The sequence below is a fragment of the Schistocerca serialis genome, chromosome 3, assembly GCF_023864345.2.
Source record: "Schistocerca serialis cubense isolate TAMUIC-IGC-003099 chromosome 3, iqSchSeri2.2, whole genome shotgun sequence".
Classification (NCBI taxonomy): domain Eukaryota; kingdom Metazoa; phylum Arthropoda; class Insecta; order Orthoptera; family Acrididae; genus Schistocerca; species Schistocerca serialis.
In genome coordinates, this window is record NC_064640.1 from 290203251 (window position 1) to 290224080 (window position 20830).

At 41.8% G+C, this 20830-nt stretch overlaps 1 protein-coding gene across 8 annotated transcripts in view; it reads right to left on the reverse strand.

Moving 5' to 3' along the window:
- LOC126470071 (F-box/LRR-repeat protein 2) overlaps positions 1–20830 on the reverse strand; it is a 269884-nt gene that overhangs the window by 72889 nt on the left and 176165 nt on the right. For 3 of the 8 annotated variants that reach the window (XM_050097580.1, XM_050097581.1, XM_050097582.1), the window contains one exon: positions 9226–9309. The exons of the other annotated variants lie outside the window; for them this stretch is intronic. In XM_050097580.1, the coding sequence (XP_049953537.1) occupies positions 9226–9309 (84 nt within the window). The remainder of the gene's footprint in view (positions 1–9225; positions 9310–20830) is intronic. 8 annotated transcript variants of the gene reach the window in all.

Genomic DNA, 20830 nt, shown 5'->3' on the forward strand with positions numbered 1-20830 from the left:
CTATCTTTTTACTGAAAGTTTGTTCCTAGTAACTACAGCGTGCCTCCGATGGCTGGAAAGCGGCAAGTAAGAGATAGTACTAGCTACTGCTTGTGACTGGTCCTCAGGGAGGTCGCTTTTAATTGATACAAATGTGGCGTTGTTACAACAGGAGGTGGTATATAATCCATAATTTACTTTCAGCAGTCACATTCCCAGGAAATTCACCCGAACGAAGAAATATTAGTGTGTTACTTCACATTGATGCCAAGAAAATTAGTAACGGTTCACAAGTTCTTATTACTCGAGGATAGGGAAATAATTCGGTTGTGTCCTTTCCGAAGAAATCATTTTGTTATTCGCCTTATCTCTAGTAATACCAAAGAATTTTCCGTAACTCGCATTACCAAAGGGGGAGAGGGTACTTTACGTCCAACCTGAGAAGAATTTTAAAAATGCAGATTTCGTTAATTGTTGTTGACTTTCACTCAAAATATCCTTTTATAGAGATATATACCTATGTAAGGTGCTGAACACGAAAAAACTGAATATGACTCACTGGGGAAAGTGGCATCCACTACCAGTACTTTAGAGTTAAAATTTTGGCTTAAGTTTACGTGAAACATTTAAAATATTCATGTAATCAGGTAGGAGAATTCATTAGAAACAATAAATATTTTTTCAAAATTTTAAAATATAAAGTAAATGACAAGATTACAATATTTTCAAAATATGGGCATAAAGTCTCTCTCCCCCCCTCCCCCGCCCCCCGGGATTACGGGAGTTAATCGACTTGACTTAGGAAAAAATCGCGAAAAACCGAAATCTGGTTTGTCTCGCAAATGCTAGTTCCGTTCCGTAACCACTGCGCTACTTCGTCAGAGAAAGAGCAGTTCTTCTAATTCAGTAAGGTTGTATAACCGCCTTGAATTAATAAAGTTTAACAAACAATTGCTTCGATTTTCCACATCCTTAATTCTGAGGTATATTATTACTTCTTTTTCTCTTGGAAAGCACCATCATTTAAAACTGTACAGACTCAAAACTTTTATCTTCAGCATATGATCGACACAAAATTACAAAAAAAGTCGTCTATTAGAGCTGCACATTACTCTTAGGATAAGCATTTATGTGATAAAAGTATTCTCCTGTTCTTCGTGACAACCACACACTGGCTGCTAATTTTTTTAACATAAAATGGAGAATAAATACGGCAACTAGGTTCTACTTAAGATTTCCATAGTCTACCTCCATCCTACACATCATTTATCAATTATAGCTTTTTCCCGTAAAATGATATTTCTCTTAAGTCACTTGTTCTGTCAGCAGTAATAATAATTGTCACTCCAATAGGTCCCACGGCATCATCCATATTCACGCCAACTCAGTAAATTTTGAAATACGCAGTTATAAAGCAATCTGCTCATTGGTGTAAGGTGCCAAAGTAATGTGAAACACAGTTGCTAGGGAAGCAGACATTACCAAGGGAAGAAAAAAAGGCTCTCATGGACTCAATGTATGTAGTTCATCAATTTTCATCGTCAGTTTCATTATTAAATAATTCACGCAAGCTGCCGAAGTCAATCAGATTATTTCATATCGAGAATGTGGATAAGGATGATTTTTAAGTATATTTTTAGTAATCATAATATATCTGTTATTAAAGTGTGCGTTTTAACTGCACAAAGTCCCAGTAAAAAAAACTGTAAACATGTTTCTTTATCTCTTAGATTATCAGGAAACAACTAGCATGCCTTACCCTAGGCAAAACTTACTTTCCGTAACAAGGAATTACAGTATGTATCTAATTCAGTATTATTAGCGTCACTACTTTAAAATGTAGTATTTTGTTAGTGAGCAATAATAGTTTAATGAGGCTTCCAGTTTGTACACTGGCATTTGTTACTGTTAAGAAAGTCATCGATATTAAATGAGGAAAAACTGAACAGCGATTAGGGCCAACTTAACCTAAGTAAGTGCAGCAATAATAGCGGGATATGTCAAGCGTAAGTCTAGAACAAATGAAAATTAAGCTCTGACTGTAATGCAGAGAACAGAAAAAAAGAGACCTGCAGTACACTAACATTCTCCATAGCATACTTTAATCCTACAGATATCCCGCGAAAAAAAAAAAAAAAATACTTTTAATATCATACAGAGTTGGCTGAAAGAAGTTTAAAGGACCTTGCCTCAGAAATCAAGGTTTCAAATGTGCACATTCAATTGCGCCCATTACTGTGCCCACTACAAAAAGTTTGAAACGTTTTTGGGTTTTCCTATTAGACAGTTGGTATAATAACAACAACAACAATAATAATAATAATAATAATAATAATTATTATTATTATTGTTGTTGTTGTTGAACCAGATATGTTCCACTCGTGTTTTTTTGTATCTGAACAAAGTTTCGTAAATCTGAGGAATCTCCCATAAGAAATTGAAAATGCGAACGACAATGACAATTCCACGTTCTCACTGGTGTCAAAACCTCATTCTGAAAAAAGGTTGCGAAAAAAGACGCCATACTTCAAATATCAAGCATCTTGACTATTCTGAAATTAAAATACATTATTCTGTGTCGATCAAGTGATTAGAATTCTGAAACCTAAGAACAATCTGCAGAACAGACGAAAAGAATAATTCTGCCACAGAATCGAAACATCTGTCATCAGCCGACATCAACAGCGTTACCTATGACGGCACAAGACCGAAGATACATTAGCGAGATTTACTGTGTAGGAATTTATCAGATAAATAAGTACATATATTGTACCACAGCACTGATGTATTGCAAAGTGACCAAGAATAATGTATAATGAGAGAGAGAGAGAGAGAGAGAGAGAGAGAGAGAGAGAGAGAGAGAGGGACGGAATTCTGAAGACAGCGTGTACGAATGTATGGTGACGACGCTTAGAACGGCTTCGGCATGTTCTAGCAAAATGCTAGTTTTTTTTCTTTTAAGCATATTTACGCACTCTCGTGGCACATGAAGAGGATGTATGTCTCATTTAATGTTTTGACTCTCATTCGCTGAGTGCGGGACTGTCTACTGTTTTACAGAGTATGAAATGTATCGTAGGAATTTCGCTACCCATTCGAGAAAACCTGACATGCAAACTTCAAGTTTCAACAAACCACAGTTTTCTCTCGATTCATATGTAATTTACACAGTGTAAACTGCGATAAAGAGTGTAAACTTCTGAGTAAGGGAGAGTAATGTACCCGTCCTCATGGTCACGAGAGACATAGCACAAGTGACTAACGAACAAGGAGACTTAGTAGTACGATATTGCACTTCTATTCGGGAGGTAAAGTACGGTGAAGTTCCACATTCTGGCCGCATAAGGGCCAGTCGAGCACGACCGACCTCCGTGACATCCTCCGCCAATGGCGTAATTGGATGCGGTATGGAGAGGAGCATGTGGTCAGCACACTGCTCTCCCGATCGTTATTGTGTTTCTTGACTCTGGAATTGCCACTAATCGTTCGAGAATATCCTGAGTTGCCCTTACGAGGCTGGATAAAGGAAAATTCCCTGGCAATACCGGGAATCGAACCCGCGTCTCCCAAATGGCAGTCAGACGCACTGAAGACTCATCTACAGAGGGAGTTTAAATCTCTGTTTGGTTAGATTGAGATTTATTTTCATTCTGCTAAATCGTTCAAGGCGAATGCAGGGGCAGTTTCCCTGAAAGGTCACGGCCGATTTGCTTCCACATACCTAATTTGTGTTCCATCTCTAATCACCTCGTCATCGATGGGACGTTAAATCCTAATCACATTTCCGCAAGTGGCTGACAAAGACAGACAGAAAAATGGCCGAGTCTGTTTCAAAGAAACTCACTAATGTAAGGAAGTCACGGAAGGCTCGTGCAAGGTGTTGTCAGAGAGTTGTAATCATCACTTCGAAATAAATAAAATTATGTAATGAACGTTTTGTTTGTTTGCAGGTACCAGGTGGTTGTAATTAAAGTGCAGCTACTGAAAGTGATCGAGTGTGGCCTGTAATTATCGTATGGCAGCGAAACTTGGTAAATATTCTATTGTGTTAATGTGGATCCCATTTACACTGGAAAAATAATAGTTCCAATTTTTGGCCACCAGGTGCAAATCTGGTGCTGTGAATGCAAGAAAGACATTAATAAATGTATCCATATATACTGGATTAGGAACGGGACATGGTCAGAGGAAGTCAAAAAAGTGAGAAAGGGATAATGGTCATTTTATTTGTTGTGGCGTAACAAGCTAGTTACGCCACACTGAGAAGGGAGCCGAAAGGCCCGCGTACACACACGCCGACTGGCGTCAAGTCTGGAACAGGATACGTTATGACTGCTATCAAGAAAATACGTAGCTTTGGAATATACTTAACTTTATTCTTTGTTGGTTTACAAAGCTCTTCTTGAGACATTTATACGATAACTCTCAAACTAGGTAAGGCAAATGGCGCCTTGCTAGGTCGTAGCCATGGACTTAGCAGAAGGCTATTCTAACTGACTCTCGGCAAATGAGAGGAAGGCTTTGTCCGTATTGTCGCTAGCAATGTCGTCGTACAACTGGGCGAGTGCTCTATCGTATCTCGAGACCTGCCTTGTGGTGGCGCTAGGTCTGCGATCACACAGTGGCGACACGCGGGTCCGACATGTACTAAATGGACCGCGGCCGATTTAAGCTACCACCTAGCAAGTGTGGTGTCTGGCGGTGACACCACATTATTATTAACAGCCGCTTACACAATTTGTTCAACAGTGGCATCGGAGATGTCGACGAGATGCCGCACAGCGTCAGATTTGCACCTGGTGGTCAAAATCGGAACCAATCTTTTTCCAGAGTAAATTGCTTCGCTTGGCATATCTACCAAGTTCCGCCGCCATACGAAAACTGCAACCAACACTGGACCTCCGTGAGTAGTTTCACTTTAATTATAACCAACTGGTGCTAGTAAGATTTGTAGACAGTGCATAATGCAATTAGTAGCGAAAACTGACAGGGGTGAAGATGTACGAGGAAAAGGCGGGAGGGAAGGACATACGGTAAGTCGCTTGCGTGGGAAAAATGTTCTCGAACCGACCCTGTATACTTGCTTCAGTCCTGGTACACACTGAATTATCCGTGCCACACTGCCATGACACGCCGCTAGATAAACCAACTGAAAATGGCGCAGCCCTTTAATAAAGTGGGATATGGTGCCGTAATTCGTTTTCTGTATTTGAAGGTGAACAACGCTCAAACACATCATGGTGAATTGGTTGAACTGTACGGCAACAATGTACCTTCACATGACAATGGGGTTCGGTAAGCAGACGCTTCCAGTATGGTGAAACGAGTTTGCATGGAGAAGAATGAAGCGGCAGATTCTCTCTCTGTGAAGAACAGAGAATTGCCCTCGTGCTAGACGACCGGCGAACAACAATGGAGGCGAACATCACAGACCGGTTTCTACATCTTGCACTTTTATTTTTGATGTGACAAACGAAGTCGCCGCTGGCTTACTACTCTTCCCATCCATTCAAAAACACACAGCAGCAGAAATGTTGCAGCTGTGTCAGGTCAATCCAGATGACTTCTTCAGATTCCTAACCACCATGGATAAGTGAGGAGCCAATCAAGCAGTGGAAACATGTGGCTTCACCAATGCCGAAAAAAGCGAAAACTCTACCGTCAGCAGGTAATGTGATGCAAAGTGTTTTTTGGGACTGCCATGATGTGGTGCTAACAGATTAAGCTCAAAAGAGGCAAAAATTCCTAGGAGCATAATACCGAAAACTCCTGTCGAGATAATGGGAGACTGTCAAGGTGAAGTACCACGGGAAGCTGTCCAAGGGGATATTTTTGCTCTGCGACAACGCCCTAGTTCATTCTGCACGGAACAAGTCACACAGTGACTTCATCTGAATACGCTGCAGTTCACAATTAAGTGCCTGGCAGAGGGTTCATAGAAGCACGTTACTGCTCCACCATTCCACTTTCGAACAGCGCACGGAAAAAAACGAACACTTAAAACTTTTCGTGAATTCTGATTTCTCTTATTATGATGATCATTTCTTCCTATGTAGGTGAACGCCAACAAAATATTTTCACACTCAGAATAGAATTTTGGGGATTGAAATTTCGTGAGAAGGTTCCGCCGCTGCGAAAAACGCCTTTGTTCACTCCAATTCGTATATCATATCCGCGACACACACTCCATTATTTCGCGATAATACAAAACGAGATGCCCTTCTTTGGACTTCTTCCTCTTTCCCTGGATGAAGATATCCTTGCCGTTTCCAGAACAATGACGAGGTGATTATCCAGGCTGTATGTTTCCTGAAAAGCCAAACTGCGGACTTCCACAACTAAAGGCTGCGCCAAGTCATCCACCACTGGCAAAAATGTGTGTCACTCAAAAGTGAGTATTTGGAAAAAGACTAACACTTTCACAAAGTTTCGTAGTCACCGATTCAATTGTCGTCTTCTTCGAAGTGATACACGAAACTTAATGACTATCCTTTGAAGGTAACAGCTGGACGAAAGCATTTTGCACATGGCTTTTATAGGGAATCAAATAATCATCAAGCCATTAGCCGCAGTAAACAGGTATTCTTGACAACGGCGTAAATTCATGTCACTTACATGCCTTTGAAGCTCTGTTTCTTGGCATTTTCGGGGCATACGCTGCACCAACCTCTCTAGTTAAATCTAATCGAGAAAAAGCTACTTGTCCCAGACTGTACATACCATTCTTTAGAGCTTCATACTTTCGCGACATGAATTCTTTCTGTGTTATATTGAGTAAGAATTGTACATATAATTTTTCGTAATTGCCTTCACCGCGTGCGTGGGCAATGGTTTGAGATCAAAAATTTAACGTTTTTTAATATTCAAACAGACTGATTACAGAATAGAGAAACACGTCACCTCTGGCCCCTATCAAGTCACTAAATTTAGGCGACAGCATTGCTCCATAGTATGTTGAATGACAGCTTTATTATCGAAATGTGGGTAAAATTAATAAAAATCGTCGACCACGGTCATCTACGTGTACATACAACCCACGGTGCGTAATAGGTATTACCTGAAACTTTTACTCTTCCATTCCTGGATGATGCGCGGGAGACACTGTACGCGTCGTTAATCTCTCACCCGTCACCGGTGTAATCACTGTTAGCGTAAAACATACTGTGTATAAAGGAGGATACACGGATAGTATATTTTTAGAATTCCTTATCGAGCCAGGGCCATGGATTTGTATAAGCAGCCCTTCGTGATGCACGGAAAGAACAACTGTTGCTTTGCCTCCATGCAAGCCGAATTTCTGCTATTTTGCCGTCAAGATCATTGTGTGAGATGACGTGGGAGGAAGTCCTATTTCTTGGGTCGTTTCAGGACGTTTAAGATCAGATTTTTAGAAGTTAGGATTTGCATCCTGCGTCTTTTCTCTGAATTTGTAAAGAGCTTCTTAGGAGGTTTTGTAATAGTTGAAAAAGTGTGTTACGATTCAAATAGTTCTCTCTCTCTCTCTCTCTCTCTCTCTCTCTCTCTCAATTAGTTAACAGACCCACACTGCTAAACCATTCGGACGAGTGTTTTATAAGGGATCTCTTTCGTAGATGATTTCGGTTATCATTCCTTCAAGGAATTTCCATTTCGCATTTGAGAATTCTCCTACACAAATGCAATATGTAATTGGTGTTCCCCACTATCACCCTGATAGGTCGCAGTAGAGTATTTAACGGATTTTATTGACACTAGAGATTGTTTACCGACACAATACGCAAACGATATCAACGATTTTTGTCAACTAGTTGATACGAAAATGCGCAAAGAATATTCCTGTTAGCACTTTAAAAAAAATTTAAAAAAAGTTTCACGCAAAAGTATTGTGATTCAAAGAACGTCCATAAACCAACGAACAAAGCTACTGGACATGTGCCGACGACACAGTAGTCGCTTCTGTGATACGAATTATGTTCAAATAGTAAACAAATAATAAAAAAAAGGACTGGCTATCTAGTGCATGTGGAATCGTAGCCTTCTGTGAAGTTGTGCATAGTCGGCATCACTGTAAGTATTTGTGTCAAATGCAGATTATAAAACATCGGTTGCCAAAACTAGAAGTAAATATGCGAAATAAAAAGTGTAGATTTACATTAAGTGGATGAAAATTTCTTTATGCATACTTGCAAGAAGTGTTATACAAATCCTAATGTAAATACAATGAAGGCTTTCGCAACGTATGTTAGCTCCCGTTAAATCTGTCAGGCTGAGAGGTCAGTGTTTCATCTCCCCGCGGACGGATGCGAAACCTTACTACGTATGAACTACGGCGGCTTTCAACACGTTTGCTGACGTGATCGTTTCCTCAGCAGGTATGTAACTACATATTTGTTTATACACCAGACGCCTTTTATAGTGCTGCAGTGATGATATCTATTGATCCAGACGCTTTTTGCTTTTTATTTTAAATGCATTTTCAGCGTGTGTTCTGAAATAGCATAGGCAACTTTTTGTATCGATATTATACATTTTAAAAAGGTCTTGTGTTAATTATTTACCAGACTGCCAGCGAAGAGTTTAAATCCATAGTGCACACATAACAAACTCCGAACAAAAAACGAACCATTTCGATGGAAATGTCCCGAAAAGTTTCGTAAATAAGGTGCAAGTGCGCCTTTCAACCTAGAAACAGACACAGACTGAGAATACAGGAAGAGCCAGAAAATGTAAAACTAACCGTAACTATCTTTTCGTTTATGGAAAAGATTTGGGCGTCTTCTGTATGAAATCTACGACCATAATTAAAAACGAAACTGTATGTTGTTTCCGAACACCCATCACAACGCTTTCCAAATTGAAAGGGTTCGGGATAACAAATGTCGTCATTGCAGCACAAACAAAGTGTCTTGTTTATGAACGAATACCTATCCTACATTGAACTGGTTTCTCCTCACAGTTTTTAACGCTATTTCACTTCCCTGCATGTTACGCTTGGAGTGCCACTGTACTGAGAGCTATGAATGTGTAGATGTGTAGGTGGATTACAGTGAGCCCTTACGCTAGGAATATGCAAAGAGACTGTACAACTAAAACAGCCTGCTAGTAATTTTAATCTACGGAATTTAAGCTTGAAAACTAATAGGCTGCCCTGTCTCGTGGAATACCATTGTACGGCAGGTTGACAGAAACGACCTGTGCAAACTGTCAAGCTTTAAGCAAAATCCAAGCAATGTGAGTTTCAAGCGAGGTTAGTTTGCTGAGATGTACCTGTATGTAGTTCTGCTTCATTGTACACACACAGAAATTTGGTGGGTGTTTCTTGAGGGGCAGCCACCACCGCCGTGCCACACCCTGCGTAACAAAAAGCAACAGCCTCCCCACTATAAGGATATTACGTCACACAGCAAACATGTACCTCCAAGTCAACATTAATTATTATTACTTTCTTTCAGAAATTCAACAGCAAAGTAACACTTCTGTAGGCAATATTTCAATCGACATCTGAAATCTGTAGACAATGCTCCAATCTGGTGAAATGAAATTAATATTGACACTAGAATAACAATGTGCCGCCATTTTAAGTAATAACAATAGCGTTATTTTTACCTAGGGAAATTTTAAAAACGATATTTTACCTATGCTGAATATCAAGCAGCAAAGTGCAGGAGCGAGAAGGCGAGTTAAAACAATTACAACGGGCGGTAATTCAGTTTTGCCATTTCAGCTTCAGTAATAAAGTTACAATGCCGGCTGTAAAAAAAGTGACAGCGAAACACCAATTATTCCAGATATACTGGCAGTATGTACCACGCTCTCTTCGTCCACCAGAGCCAAAGCATTGTCGAAAAACTCGCCTAGGTTTGTGCCATGGTCCTTAACTTACGAAAGGCATTCGATACGGCCCGCACTGTTTTTTAGTGAATATAACCGTCATTTGTAAGGCAATTTCCGATAGGTGTAAGGTAATTTCAGGAGTACCCCTAGGGATTCTTATAGAGCCGTTACTGTTTACAATATACATTTATGATTTAATGGATAACGTTGGAGGACATTCGCGGATAATGATGTTGCCCATAGGAAAATTGCTACACCAGAAGACGATAGCAGGAAGGAGAATGACCACATAAAACTAACTGCAGGAAAAGTAGATTCCAAGTGGAGATTCACGTGAAGAATCTTAACAAAATGTAATGCATCTATGAAGGAGGGGGCAAACAAAAAACTTGTTCGACCGATTCTCGAGTACTGCTCAACAGTTTGAAACACTTATCAGATTGGACTAATAGAAGAGATAGAGAAGATCCAACGAAGAGCGGAGCGTTTCGTCAAGGGGTCGTTTAGTTTCAGTGGAAGACACTACAAGAGAGGCGTTGTGCATTACGGACAGGTTTACTGTTGAAATTCCGGGAGTCTAAGTCCGGAGAAGAGTCTAGCAACATACTGCTTCCTCCCACACACATTTTGCGGAATGACAAAAACAAAGGTATTAGAGCTCGTATGAATCTTAACCGACAAGCATTCTTCTCATGCGCCATTCGTGACTGGAACAAGGAAGGAGGGAAAAAATGTTGGTTCCAGAAACACCCTCTGCCACACACCGTAAAGTGTAGCGCGACAAAGAGAGGTAGCGAGACCTCGGTCTGTAATTTCAATTGTACTGTCTTGCTATTACGACTAAAACATGAGTAGAAACATACAAAATATACAGCAAACAGTTAAGCATGAGTGAATTACACGATCACATTCTATAGCCGATCTGAAGGAACAACATGATGTGTACTTAATGCCCGCGTGTCGGATGCTTACTACTTCCGGGAGTCACAGTGAGAAACAGGGCCTCTATAGGAGTGCCCTGGCTTGGGATTCCGCATTAAGGCCAATTCACACTGGCAGTCACTGCACCCACACGCCAATGTGTACTCACACGGTCCATCACCTCACGGAACGTCAAGTCAATTCACGTCACGGTAGCTCAACTCGCATGGCTGCCCTCAACTGTTTATTTCGCGGGCATGGCGATCTTCGCAAGACGATTTTCAACTGGTTTTATGAGTGAAGTGCACAAACACAACGTGGCAGTTTACATACGTAGCTGCTGGAGTGCACATTTGTAATAAAATGTGCATTTATTGGACTAAAATGGTTCGTAGCTTTCTTGGATTACTTGTATATTAGAGAAGGAAATGAGAAGTGCAAACCACGAAAAAAGTGTGGGTGCGAAAAATGTCATTTTTTAGTACAGAAGTGGAATTTCACACACTATACAAGGAGCTCCAGGAAGAGGAATCTGCATTTTATATTTTACAAAGTCGAAGCATCAGATTTTTTCATCTGTTGCGTCGAATGGCACCCAGAATTATTAAAAGGAACACAGTGTTACGAGCTGCCAACACATCCCGTGAAAAATTGGTCTGTTTAGGTTAAGGTTATTTGCTAGTTCAGTACAAATTTTTGTACAATGGTCATACTTCCCGTAATAACTTTCCCTTCAAGATTTGTGTGTTTTCTTTACATCTTGTATTTGGCTTTTAATAGTTTAAGTGCCTTGTTTTTACTGAGTTTAGCTAGTGAGACCACACAAATATTGACCACTGATGCTTGCAAAACTGTTTCACACACAATCCAGAGAGCTGCTTAACAATAAATAAGCCTGCCACAAACACACATTTAAGCAAACAACTTGCAAAGTCTGAAGGTTTCAGTCCCGTTCTTTATGAATACTACAAATGTCTCACAACATTAAAATACATTCCACCCACTAATCAATCTGATTCTACCCACAGTTCTTTTTTCACTTCAGATTGCAGCCATATTACAGTCCATTTCATTGTAAAATATTAATATGGTACCGGGATGTACAAAAATCCACTTTTTAAATGCAGCAGACGGCAATTAGTGTAGCATGCTCATATCGTACAATTTCAGACTGCTACCTCACTGCCTCAGTTAAACTTTCGCCATTTATTATAAATTTTAACAAAAGAAATAACGAAACGAAACAATTTATAACAAATAAGGAACAACAAATAACTGATATCAACCACGATGAAACGAAACTGCTCATGGCCGTTGCGTTGGGACATACTGTGGGGACCATTACATGAAGTCCTCGATACCAGGCTTTTACGTATTATGCAACACAGATTTCACAGTATAGCAAATGTTAAAATACAACTTTTTGTGCTCTATACTGTATCAGGTAGCATTGTAAACGAAGTACATAAAATGTAACAAATGGCTTGGTTCAATTGGCTCTGAGCACTATGGAACTTAACATCTGAGATCATCAGTCCCCTAGAACTTAGAACTACTTAAACCTAACTAACCTAAGGACATCACACACATCCATACCCGAGGCAGGATTCGAACCTGCGACCGTAGCGGTCGCGCGATTCCAGACTGTAGCGCCTAGAACCGCTCGGCCACCACGGCCGGCTAAAATGTAACACAGCCATTTAGTAAACCACAGCTCATTTAAATACAATCAACATGAATCTTTGATTATTGGAAAAGTATCTTATTGTAATCATCAATTTTGAAAATTTACAGAAAAACTAATTATTTTATTTGTGTAACTATCAGACAATAATCACGTAGAAATGTTAGTGTTAAAAATAAGGTCAGTCATCAAATGGTAAATTGTCGAAATTCGATTATTTCATAAAACGTCAAAGTTAATGTTTTGGGTAGTTTTCTAGCTAACTGATGCACTGAAAGCCACGTTCACTCTCAAGAGATTATGTTTCCATAAAAACTCAGATCAGATTGATTGTACTTAATACTGTAATTAAGAGTTCTATGACTTTCTGTCATAAATAAAATATTATTTTGATCATTTGGTCAAAACGAGATTATTATGTAAAATTTGGACCTCAAAATCAATTTCAGCATTATGTAAAGTACTCCAAAATATGTTAGCATCAAAATTCTTGTTGTAATTAACGTCATATTAATTATTTCGTATCAAGTATTTCTCAAGCAGAATTTCGATACTAAATTTCAAAAGTAATTTTAGAAATCATATTTGTTATAATCAGTCATTTATTATTTCAAAAATTGTAACTGTAATTTCTTATCAAACAATCAAATTCAATTTTAACTCAATTAATGTGTCTTTGTTGAACAATACTCTCAAAGGACTTTCACTGTTAAGAAACTACATAAGCAGTGAGCTTAAGAGCTCGATAATGGCAGTTGTTTTCAGTTACTCCAAGAACATGATGTAAAGTCAGCTGTGCATGGTACGAATGTTCTGGAACAATATAAACATTAACACGAAATGCAAACTGTGTGTTGATAAACTATTTAACATCATCGGCTTTTCACATTGACTCCTGGCATTTCTGCAGTGAAACAGGTAATATCACCCCAATGAACATTGAACTGGTGGAGGAAAGTCGTCGAAACCAACAAGCGAAGTACAAGCTCCAAGCATTTCATTTAACTTATCACACATTCGTAATCTACGAGTATGTTAATCGAACATTCTTAGCTAGAGCCTGGTAAAAAGAGTGTATTAGACCGTGTATCGGGAGAAAATGAGCTTGGGGGGCAGGGGAGGGGGTGTCCGTGATCAACAACCGATGGACAACAACGGTCAAAGTTTCTTCCCGAGATACCTTGACGGTGCCGTGAAGGGACGGGATGGCCAATATGGATGCCGCCATTTGAAATGCAGAATGTTTTTACGTGACGTGACGGCCAGTGTGAATTGGCCTTTAGTCTCCTCACCTACAGCTTCTGGCTTGTCTGCTAGTACTCTCCGTAGTCACGGTAGTTTTCCTCGTGAATCCGTCTTTTCTAGTCTTCTGGGGGATGTGCTACACTGGATACCACGGCGCAAACAAACCGTCTGTCCTCTTAATCCGGAAGGGGTATCCATTGATACGCCTGGGGCTTGATGAAGGAGAAGCGCGGAAGCGGAAGTTGCTACACGGCTAACGCTTGTGGTTTACTGTCTCTGGTTTATTACTATGTCGAAATATCCGCCTCGAATAGACTGGTTTCCTCTGCGAACAGCGCCTCGTTAAGTAGGTTGCGTCGTACGCAACAAGCAGCGCTATGTTGTTTTCACAGACAGGCACGGAAGAGGAGAAGAACGTACCTGTCAGAGTAGTTACACAGAGTGTACTGTAACCATTTCGAACTTACCAACCCACTGACATATTTAGACGTGCTGAAAGTTACAAATGAAGGATAGTCCTGTGTACATTGTGTCATTAGACGCGGCACAAATTCGGATTGGGGGAGGATGGGCAAGGATATCGGTTGTGTCCTTTTCAAGGGAGTCATCCCGAAATTTGCCTTCAGTGGTTTAAGGAAACGACGGAGACAATGACGTGGCCAAGTTCTATAATTCTGAGGCCAAAGTACAGGGATACTTAACTGAAGTGTGATATATTGTTTAGCGAATTAATTTAGCTAAAATATTTACAACGATTTTCTGTGTGTCTCCAAGGCGAGAACGAGAGAAGAAGTAGATCATATCACCTAGGTACGCTAATACTTTTGTTTTGAGCTAACTTCCGTGATTTTCTAGTTACTAATTTCCTCTGAGTTGATAGTGACCAGGTGATAGTTTTGTTCCTGTGGTGGGGGACGCTACGAGACATCCCTGGTAGGAGGTAGTTGGCTGTTATTACTCCCCAACCAACGAAAATTTTCCTCGAAACACAGTAATTAATTAAGGGTTTGACGTGATTAAACCTCTGATATCATGAAGCTCTTATTCACCGCACTAGAACGAAATCTGTGTAGCTCATCTGCCTGCGTCTACATTACTCCTTTGTGCAAGTGTGGGAATGTTTATTAATGGTTTGCGTAGCGTGTGTTTAAAGACGAACGTCGGTGCCAGCCCGGTATTCACCTAGTGGGATGTGGGAAACCGCCTACACACCACATTCAGGGTGGCCGGATCATTATCAGCCTCGGTGTTAATCCACGAAACGGATTCGAACCGGATCAGGCTCGGCTGCCGCGGCCCCGGAAGCGGAGCGTTAAGGCGCTCGGCTATCCGGCAGTTAGGCCCCCGCTGGCGAAAGCCTTGTGCCGCGGGGCCACGTACGTACTGAGGGTCTTAGTAAAAGACTGTAATATAGAGCGTTAAGTTCGTCGTTTACAAGGCGTAAATTACCTACGTGATTTACGCGATCGTCAGATGAACCGCTAGCCTGTACCACCTACAGGCTAGGTGCCACGCCGTTATTTTCCAAAGCCGCGTCTCATTCCCCTGACATTTCTCTCGAGCGGGTGTAAACTATAATGTACCTTTCTACAAATAATTTTTAAAAAATACGTTAAAATGAGTGTTTTTGTTAATCAGTAAAACCTAATGTCCAACACTTCCTCTTCCCTCAGATATCAGTGCAAAATATTTCAATTGCTTAAGTATATCAAATTTTTTGGTATACAACATACTTAAACAACAGAGTCAAATTTGAGCTCTTCTCTGTGTCACGGCCCTTGCTGTTGCTCCAAATCCCCATGATTAATCTATGTGCCAACTGACTGCTTTACTCACGCCTGTAAAGGTGCGTTTACATAGGCCATGTTTTACTGCCTACACGGCGGTATGACTGGCCAATATCGCTGATGGAACAGGCTGCTGCAGGCAGTTGCTGACATATTGTTGAGGCGCTGCCGGTGTTGCCCACCAAGGATGGAGAATATTTCCTTTGGCCGAGACGCATCTGTCTCTGTCCATGTCTGTATATGCTTCCCTCCGCCCCCCCCCCCCCCTCACCCTCTCCCTCTCTCTCTCGTCTCCAGCCTTGCTTCCTCTTTCTCACGTAAACAGCGCTGCAGCGCCGAGTTGCATGAAACCATAGCATGTCGCTTCAGTTCAAAAGCTGGTGTGTTACGCAGAGACAGTCGATTTGTTTGTTGGCTACGGAAGTATAGAAGTAGGCAAACAAGACAACTACGTTATCCATGAATATGATATGTACATCTATGACCACAGCAGAGCAAAGCAGAAAATCATATTTATACCACTATATAAAGACAAGTCGTCGTTTAACGTTGTTACCAAAAATCTCGGAAAGAACTTGGCGGATTTACTTCAAATTTGCACTCGATACTCTAATGAACATGCGAGCGGATATAGGCTGAACATTTTTTTAGATGACACCGTACAAGTTTTCTGTTACAACCGACTACAAGAAAGAGAATGGGTTGTAAATTGTTTCTCCCATATACAGGGTAAAGAAGAAATCGCTCAATCGGACTTCACAGCGCGGTTCCTCACATACTGGCAATACAAAAGTTTCTCATGAAATTTCGTCCTGTACATATTTCGGGCAGTAAATGGACATTAAAGATTGACAATCTGGCAACACTGTAATCATGTGTACGGTAACTATCTCTGTCAACAAACAAAGTAGTGTTGTGCAGTTGATTGCGTTTTGGGGCCACATGCAGGAGGCTGAGGGGTCGATTCTGGGTCGAGGATTATTTGTTTTTATTTACTAAAAGTAGTCTGCGTGGTACCGTATCTGGCGTCTTAATCGTCATACAGCGATTACAGTGGGTCTTCTACAAAACATTTGCAATAACGTACTATGAACACAGGAATGGAAATACAATCGTTTTCATTGGCCAACTTTTAAAGAAACCTTTTGCACGTCGCGAACGCGAATTGTTTGTTGCATCTACTACGTTACAAACATGTTTTCTGTGTGCCATTCCGTAATGGTTCCACCGAAATTATTTGCAAAGCACGTTGCTAGCCCTATCAGTGACGTAAGGCCCTAACGGAATGTAATGTACCTGAACGTGGCAAGAATAATTGCTGGTAGTAATCGATGGGACCATTGTGGCAGGATATACAAAAAACAAGTTTCGAATCTAGTAGATACAGTGGTGCGAAACAATTCGCGTCCAAGACATGCAAAAGGTTTCCTTAAAAGCTGACCAATGAAAACCATTGTACTTCTGTTACTGTGTGTGTAGAACGTAACTGTAAATGTTTTGTAGACGAAATGTTTGTATTCGGTGTATGACGATTAAGACGCCAGATACCGTACCAAGCAAATTGCTTTTAGCAAATAAAAACAAAGCTCCTGCATGCTAACCCAAATTGCTATCCACTGCACTAACTTTATAACACTACTACTGTTTCCTGAAAGAGGTAGTTACCGTACACGTGATTACAGTATTGCCAGACTGCCAATCATTAACGTCCATTTACTGCTCGAAATATGCACAGGACGAAATTTTGTGACAGACATTTTTGTATTGCTAGTATGTGAGGAATCGCGCTGCGAAGTCCGAGTGCGCGAATTTTTTTTCACCCTGTATATTCTCTCTCCTTACATAAAACATCTAAAATGACTCCTCCCGAACAGGCCATGAAGGCCCAACGCTACCGACCGGCCGCCGTGTCCTCCTCAGACCACAGGCGTCACTGGATGCGGATATGGAGGGGCATGTGATCAGCACACCGCTCTCTCGGCCGTATCTCAGTTTCCGAGACCGGAGCCGCTACATCTCAATCAAGTAGCTCCTCAGTTTGGCTCACAAGGGCTGAGTGCTAGCCCAGCCCGACGGCGCTTGACTTCGGTGATCTGACGGGAACCGGTGTTAACATTCCGGCAAGGCTTTTCCTTACATAGTATGTTTTAAAATTCCTCGCCGTCGGTTTTACAGAAAACACGGAAGCTGTATTTATGGCTTTTTGGCTTATGATTACAGTACTACTACGAAATCTGAATCGTCCGAAACTTTGCGCGCACACACGCGCGCGCGCGCACGCACACGCACACGCACACGCGCGCGCGCGGAGCGTTCAACAAATAACACACTTTTTTTTCTGAAACCAGGTTTGTTTTATTCAGGACTGCAGTACACATTATTCCCCACTCTTCTGACTACAATAACACTATTTTTCAACATGATCTCCGTTAAATGGGACGGCTTTACTGGGAGGGCCTGTATGCGAGCATAGTATTGGTCGACGTCGGAGCCAGTGTCTTCCTGTGTATCAATAACCTACTCACCATCTACGTACTGCTTCCTGCAGAGTGCATCCTTCATTGGGCCAAAGAGATTGGAGTAGGAAGGTGCGAGATCCGAGTTGTAGAAGGGATGAGGAAGAACAGTCTAATGAAGTTTCGTGAGCTCCTCTCCAACAGAGAAGTTCAGTTGAGCAGCGAAGTGTTCGTTTTTATCCGTTGATCACCTCGAAGCAGAATGTCCGCACTTCCATAGCTGTGTGCAGCCGGCCGCCACGCGGGAGATCAGACAGGTTTGCGCCATGTTGTTGCGATGATGACAGAGGCCTCGCCCAACGACTCACGGCGCTTTTGTTCACTGCCAGGTCTCCACAGACATTCTGCAAGCGACTATGAACATATGCGATGCTATGGTTTTCCGCCAGAAGAAACTCTGTGACGGCTCTCTGCTTGAATGCACCTCCGTCACAGACGCCATTTTGGAGGCTCCGTATAACGCTGGCACCCAATCGGGACTTCATGAAACTATAAGGGCTGAAACGGGAATATTCCATGATGTCCCACCACAAATTCCGCACTTTTTTAACTGAAATTAGCCGAGAAAAAAGTGTTGTACAACTTATTGAACGTCCTTTGTATATATGAAACTGAAAAGGGCAGTATCGCTGTTGCCGTCGTAGTAGAAGATATGCTATACTGAACCATAATTTTATTCCACAAAGATTCTTATAATGTCTAAGGCTTTTGAAGCTTCGAAAAGTGTGTCTAATGCAATTTACCAACTTTTTTATTACGGTGTCTGTATACATTACTTTTCACGTCCAGCAATTTTGGTCGCTAGATGTACTGCATTTACAGAATTACTAGTTCTCTCACGGTACTGATGTTTTATTAAACATTAACATTTTATTGTTATTTCAAACTACTTTAGTGAATTCCTTGAGTCCTTACACCAAAGTAAGGAGGCATATGGATTTGGCCGTGCGGTTCTAGGCGCTTTAGACTGGAACCGCATGACCGCTACAGTCGCATTTTCGAATCCTGCCTCGGGTATGGGTGTGTGTGATGTCCTTAGGGTAAAAAAAAAATGGCTCTGAGCACTATGGGACTTCACTTCTAAGGTCATCAGTCCCCTAGAACTTAGAACTACTTAAACCTAACCAACCTAAAGACATCACACACATCCATGCCCGAGGCAGGATTCGAACCTGCGACCGTAGCGGTCGCGCGGTTCCAGACTGAAGTGCCTAGAACCACTCGACCACTCAGGCCGGCTGTCCTTAGGTTAGTTAGGTTTAAGTAGTTCTAACTTCTAGGGGACTGATAACCTCAGATGTTAAGTCCCATAGTTTTCAGAGCCATATAGATTTGACGTGCACTGTAAAGAGGTACGTCAGATTTACGTAAGAATCAGCACTAGCTCAAGGACAGTTGCCAATTTGGTTCTAACAAATCGTGTTCTGCATTCAGGAACAGCTATGTATCCAGTATCAATTCACGCTGTAAAGTTTCGGAAGCATTTCGTTTACTTAAGAAGGAACACGTCCACGAAGCCTAATTTTTATTTTGCTTTCTACTTTTTTTACTTGTGGAATGCCAATGCAGGAGAGCCGCACTCACTTCCACTACCTTGCTTTCGTCCATATCGCGGCCATTGTGTGGTTCGTGTCAACACTTCTGGCTCGCAAACATTTTTTGGGAGCACTGGGCAGCAACATTGCCGTACATGTGGCTGCAATTCGAGTGACCGCGACGTTGACGCACAACATTGTCGGCATTATATAATTTTTACGGACCGTGTAAACGTACCCTAAGCAGCATCGCGTAACAATACTTTAGAGGCTGCACAGAACTTAATCTCTTTGGGTCCCATTCACCGTAAATCCTGGTCTACAGTTTAAATGGCCTGTTTTGTAGGTGGAGCCTTCTTACAGTGTATTTGCAGGAACATTTTGTTAATACTTATCCTGCTCGCCTCTGTTTCGGTAAACATAGTGACTCTTCGTACTATACCGTCGAATCACATTAATATGAGCACATCTCAAAAGCCTGAACAATCACCTTTTGGAGCGCGGGCCGCTACAAGACGTGCAGGAAGAGTGTCAGTGAGGTTCTGGAAGGTACCGACAGGGATGTGGAGGCGCGTCGACTCCACTGCTGTGGCCAACGTTTCTCGGTTGAGGATCCATGGCGAGTTTCTTATCAGGGGAGTAAGGTAAACTCATGCTGTGTTCTTCGAACCACGCACGTACACTGCGAGCTTTGTGACGCATTGCATTATCCTGCTGGTGGATGCCATCGTGCTGGAAGAAAAAACTGCACGAAGGCGTGAATATGGTCCCCAAGAATAGATGTATGCTTGTGTTGAACCATTGTGCCTTCCAGATTGACGGAATCACTCGAAGACATTCCCCAGACCATATTACGTTCGTCGAGGAACAACAGCACGGGTGCATGGAGCAAGCGCCTGTTGCAGTGGCCCATACCCAACATGTGTTCGCTGAACGATCGTTTAGGACACACTGTTAGCATCCAGCTTGGTTCATCCGGGCGGCCAGCTGCTCAACAGTTGCACGTCTATTCTCCTGCACACACCTCCACAGTCGTCGTTCACCCCTGTCATCTGTGGCTAGTGGTGGACGAGAGTTGCCTCGGTGATCTTTTTTGAGAGCATCATTCCGTCATGCACCGTGTAATTAATTACAGCGGCACGCGGACAGTTTAAGAACTTTGCCGTTTCGGAAGTGCTTCCATCCTTGGCCCGAAAGCCAATGATCATGTCGTTTTGGACGTTGGATAAATCGCAAATCGCTCCGCTCCTGCAATACGCCAATGACTGCACTGTTTCCCTCGTCCCCGGGCACGCTTTATGTATCCTCCACTGCTAGTGCTGCCCGCTGCCACCTGCCATCTGAGAGTGA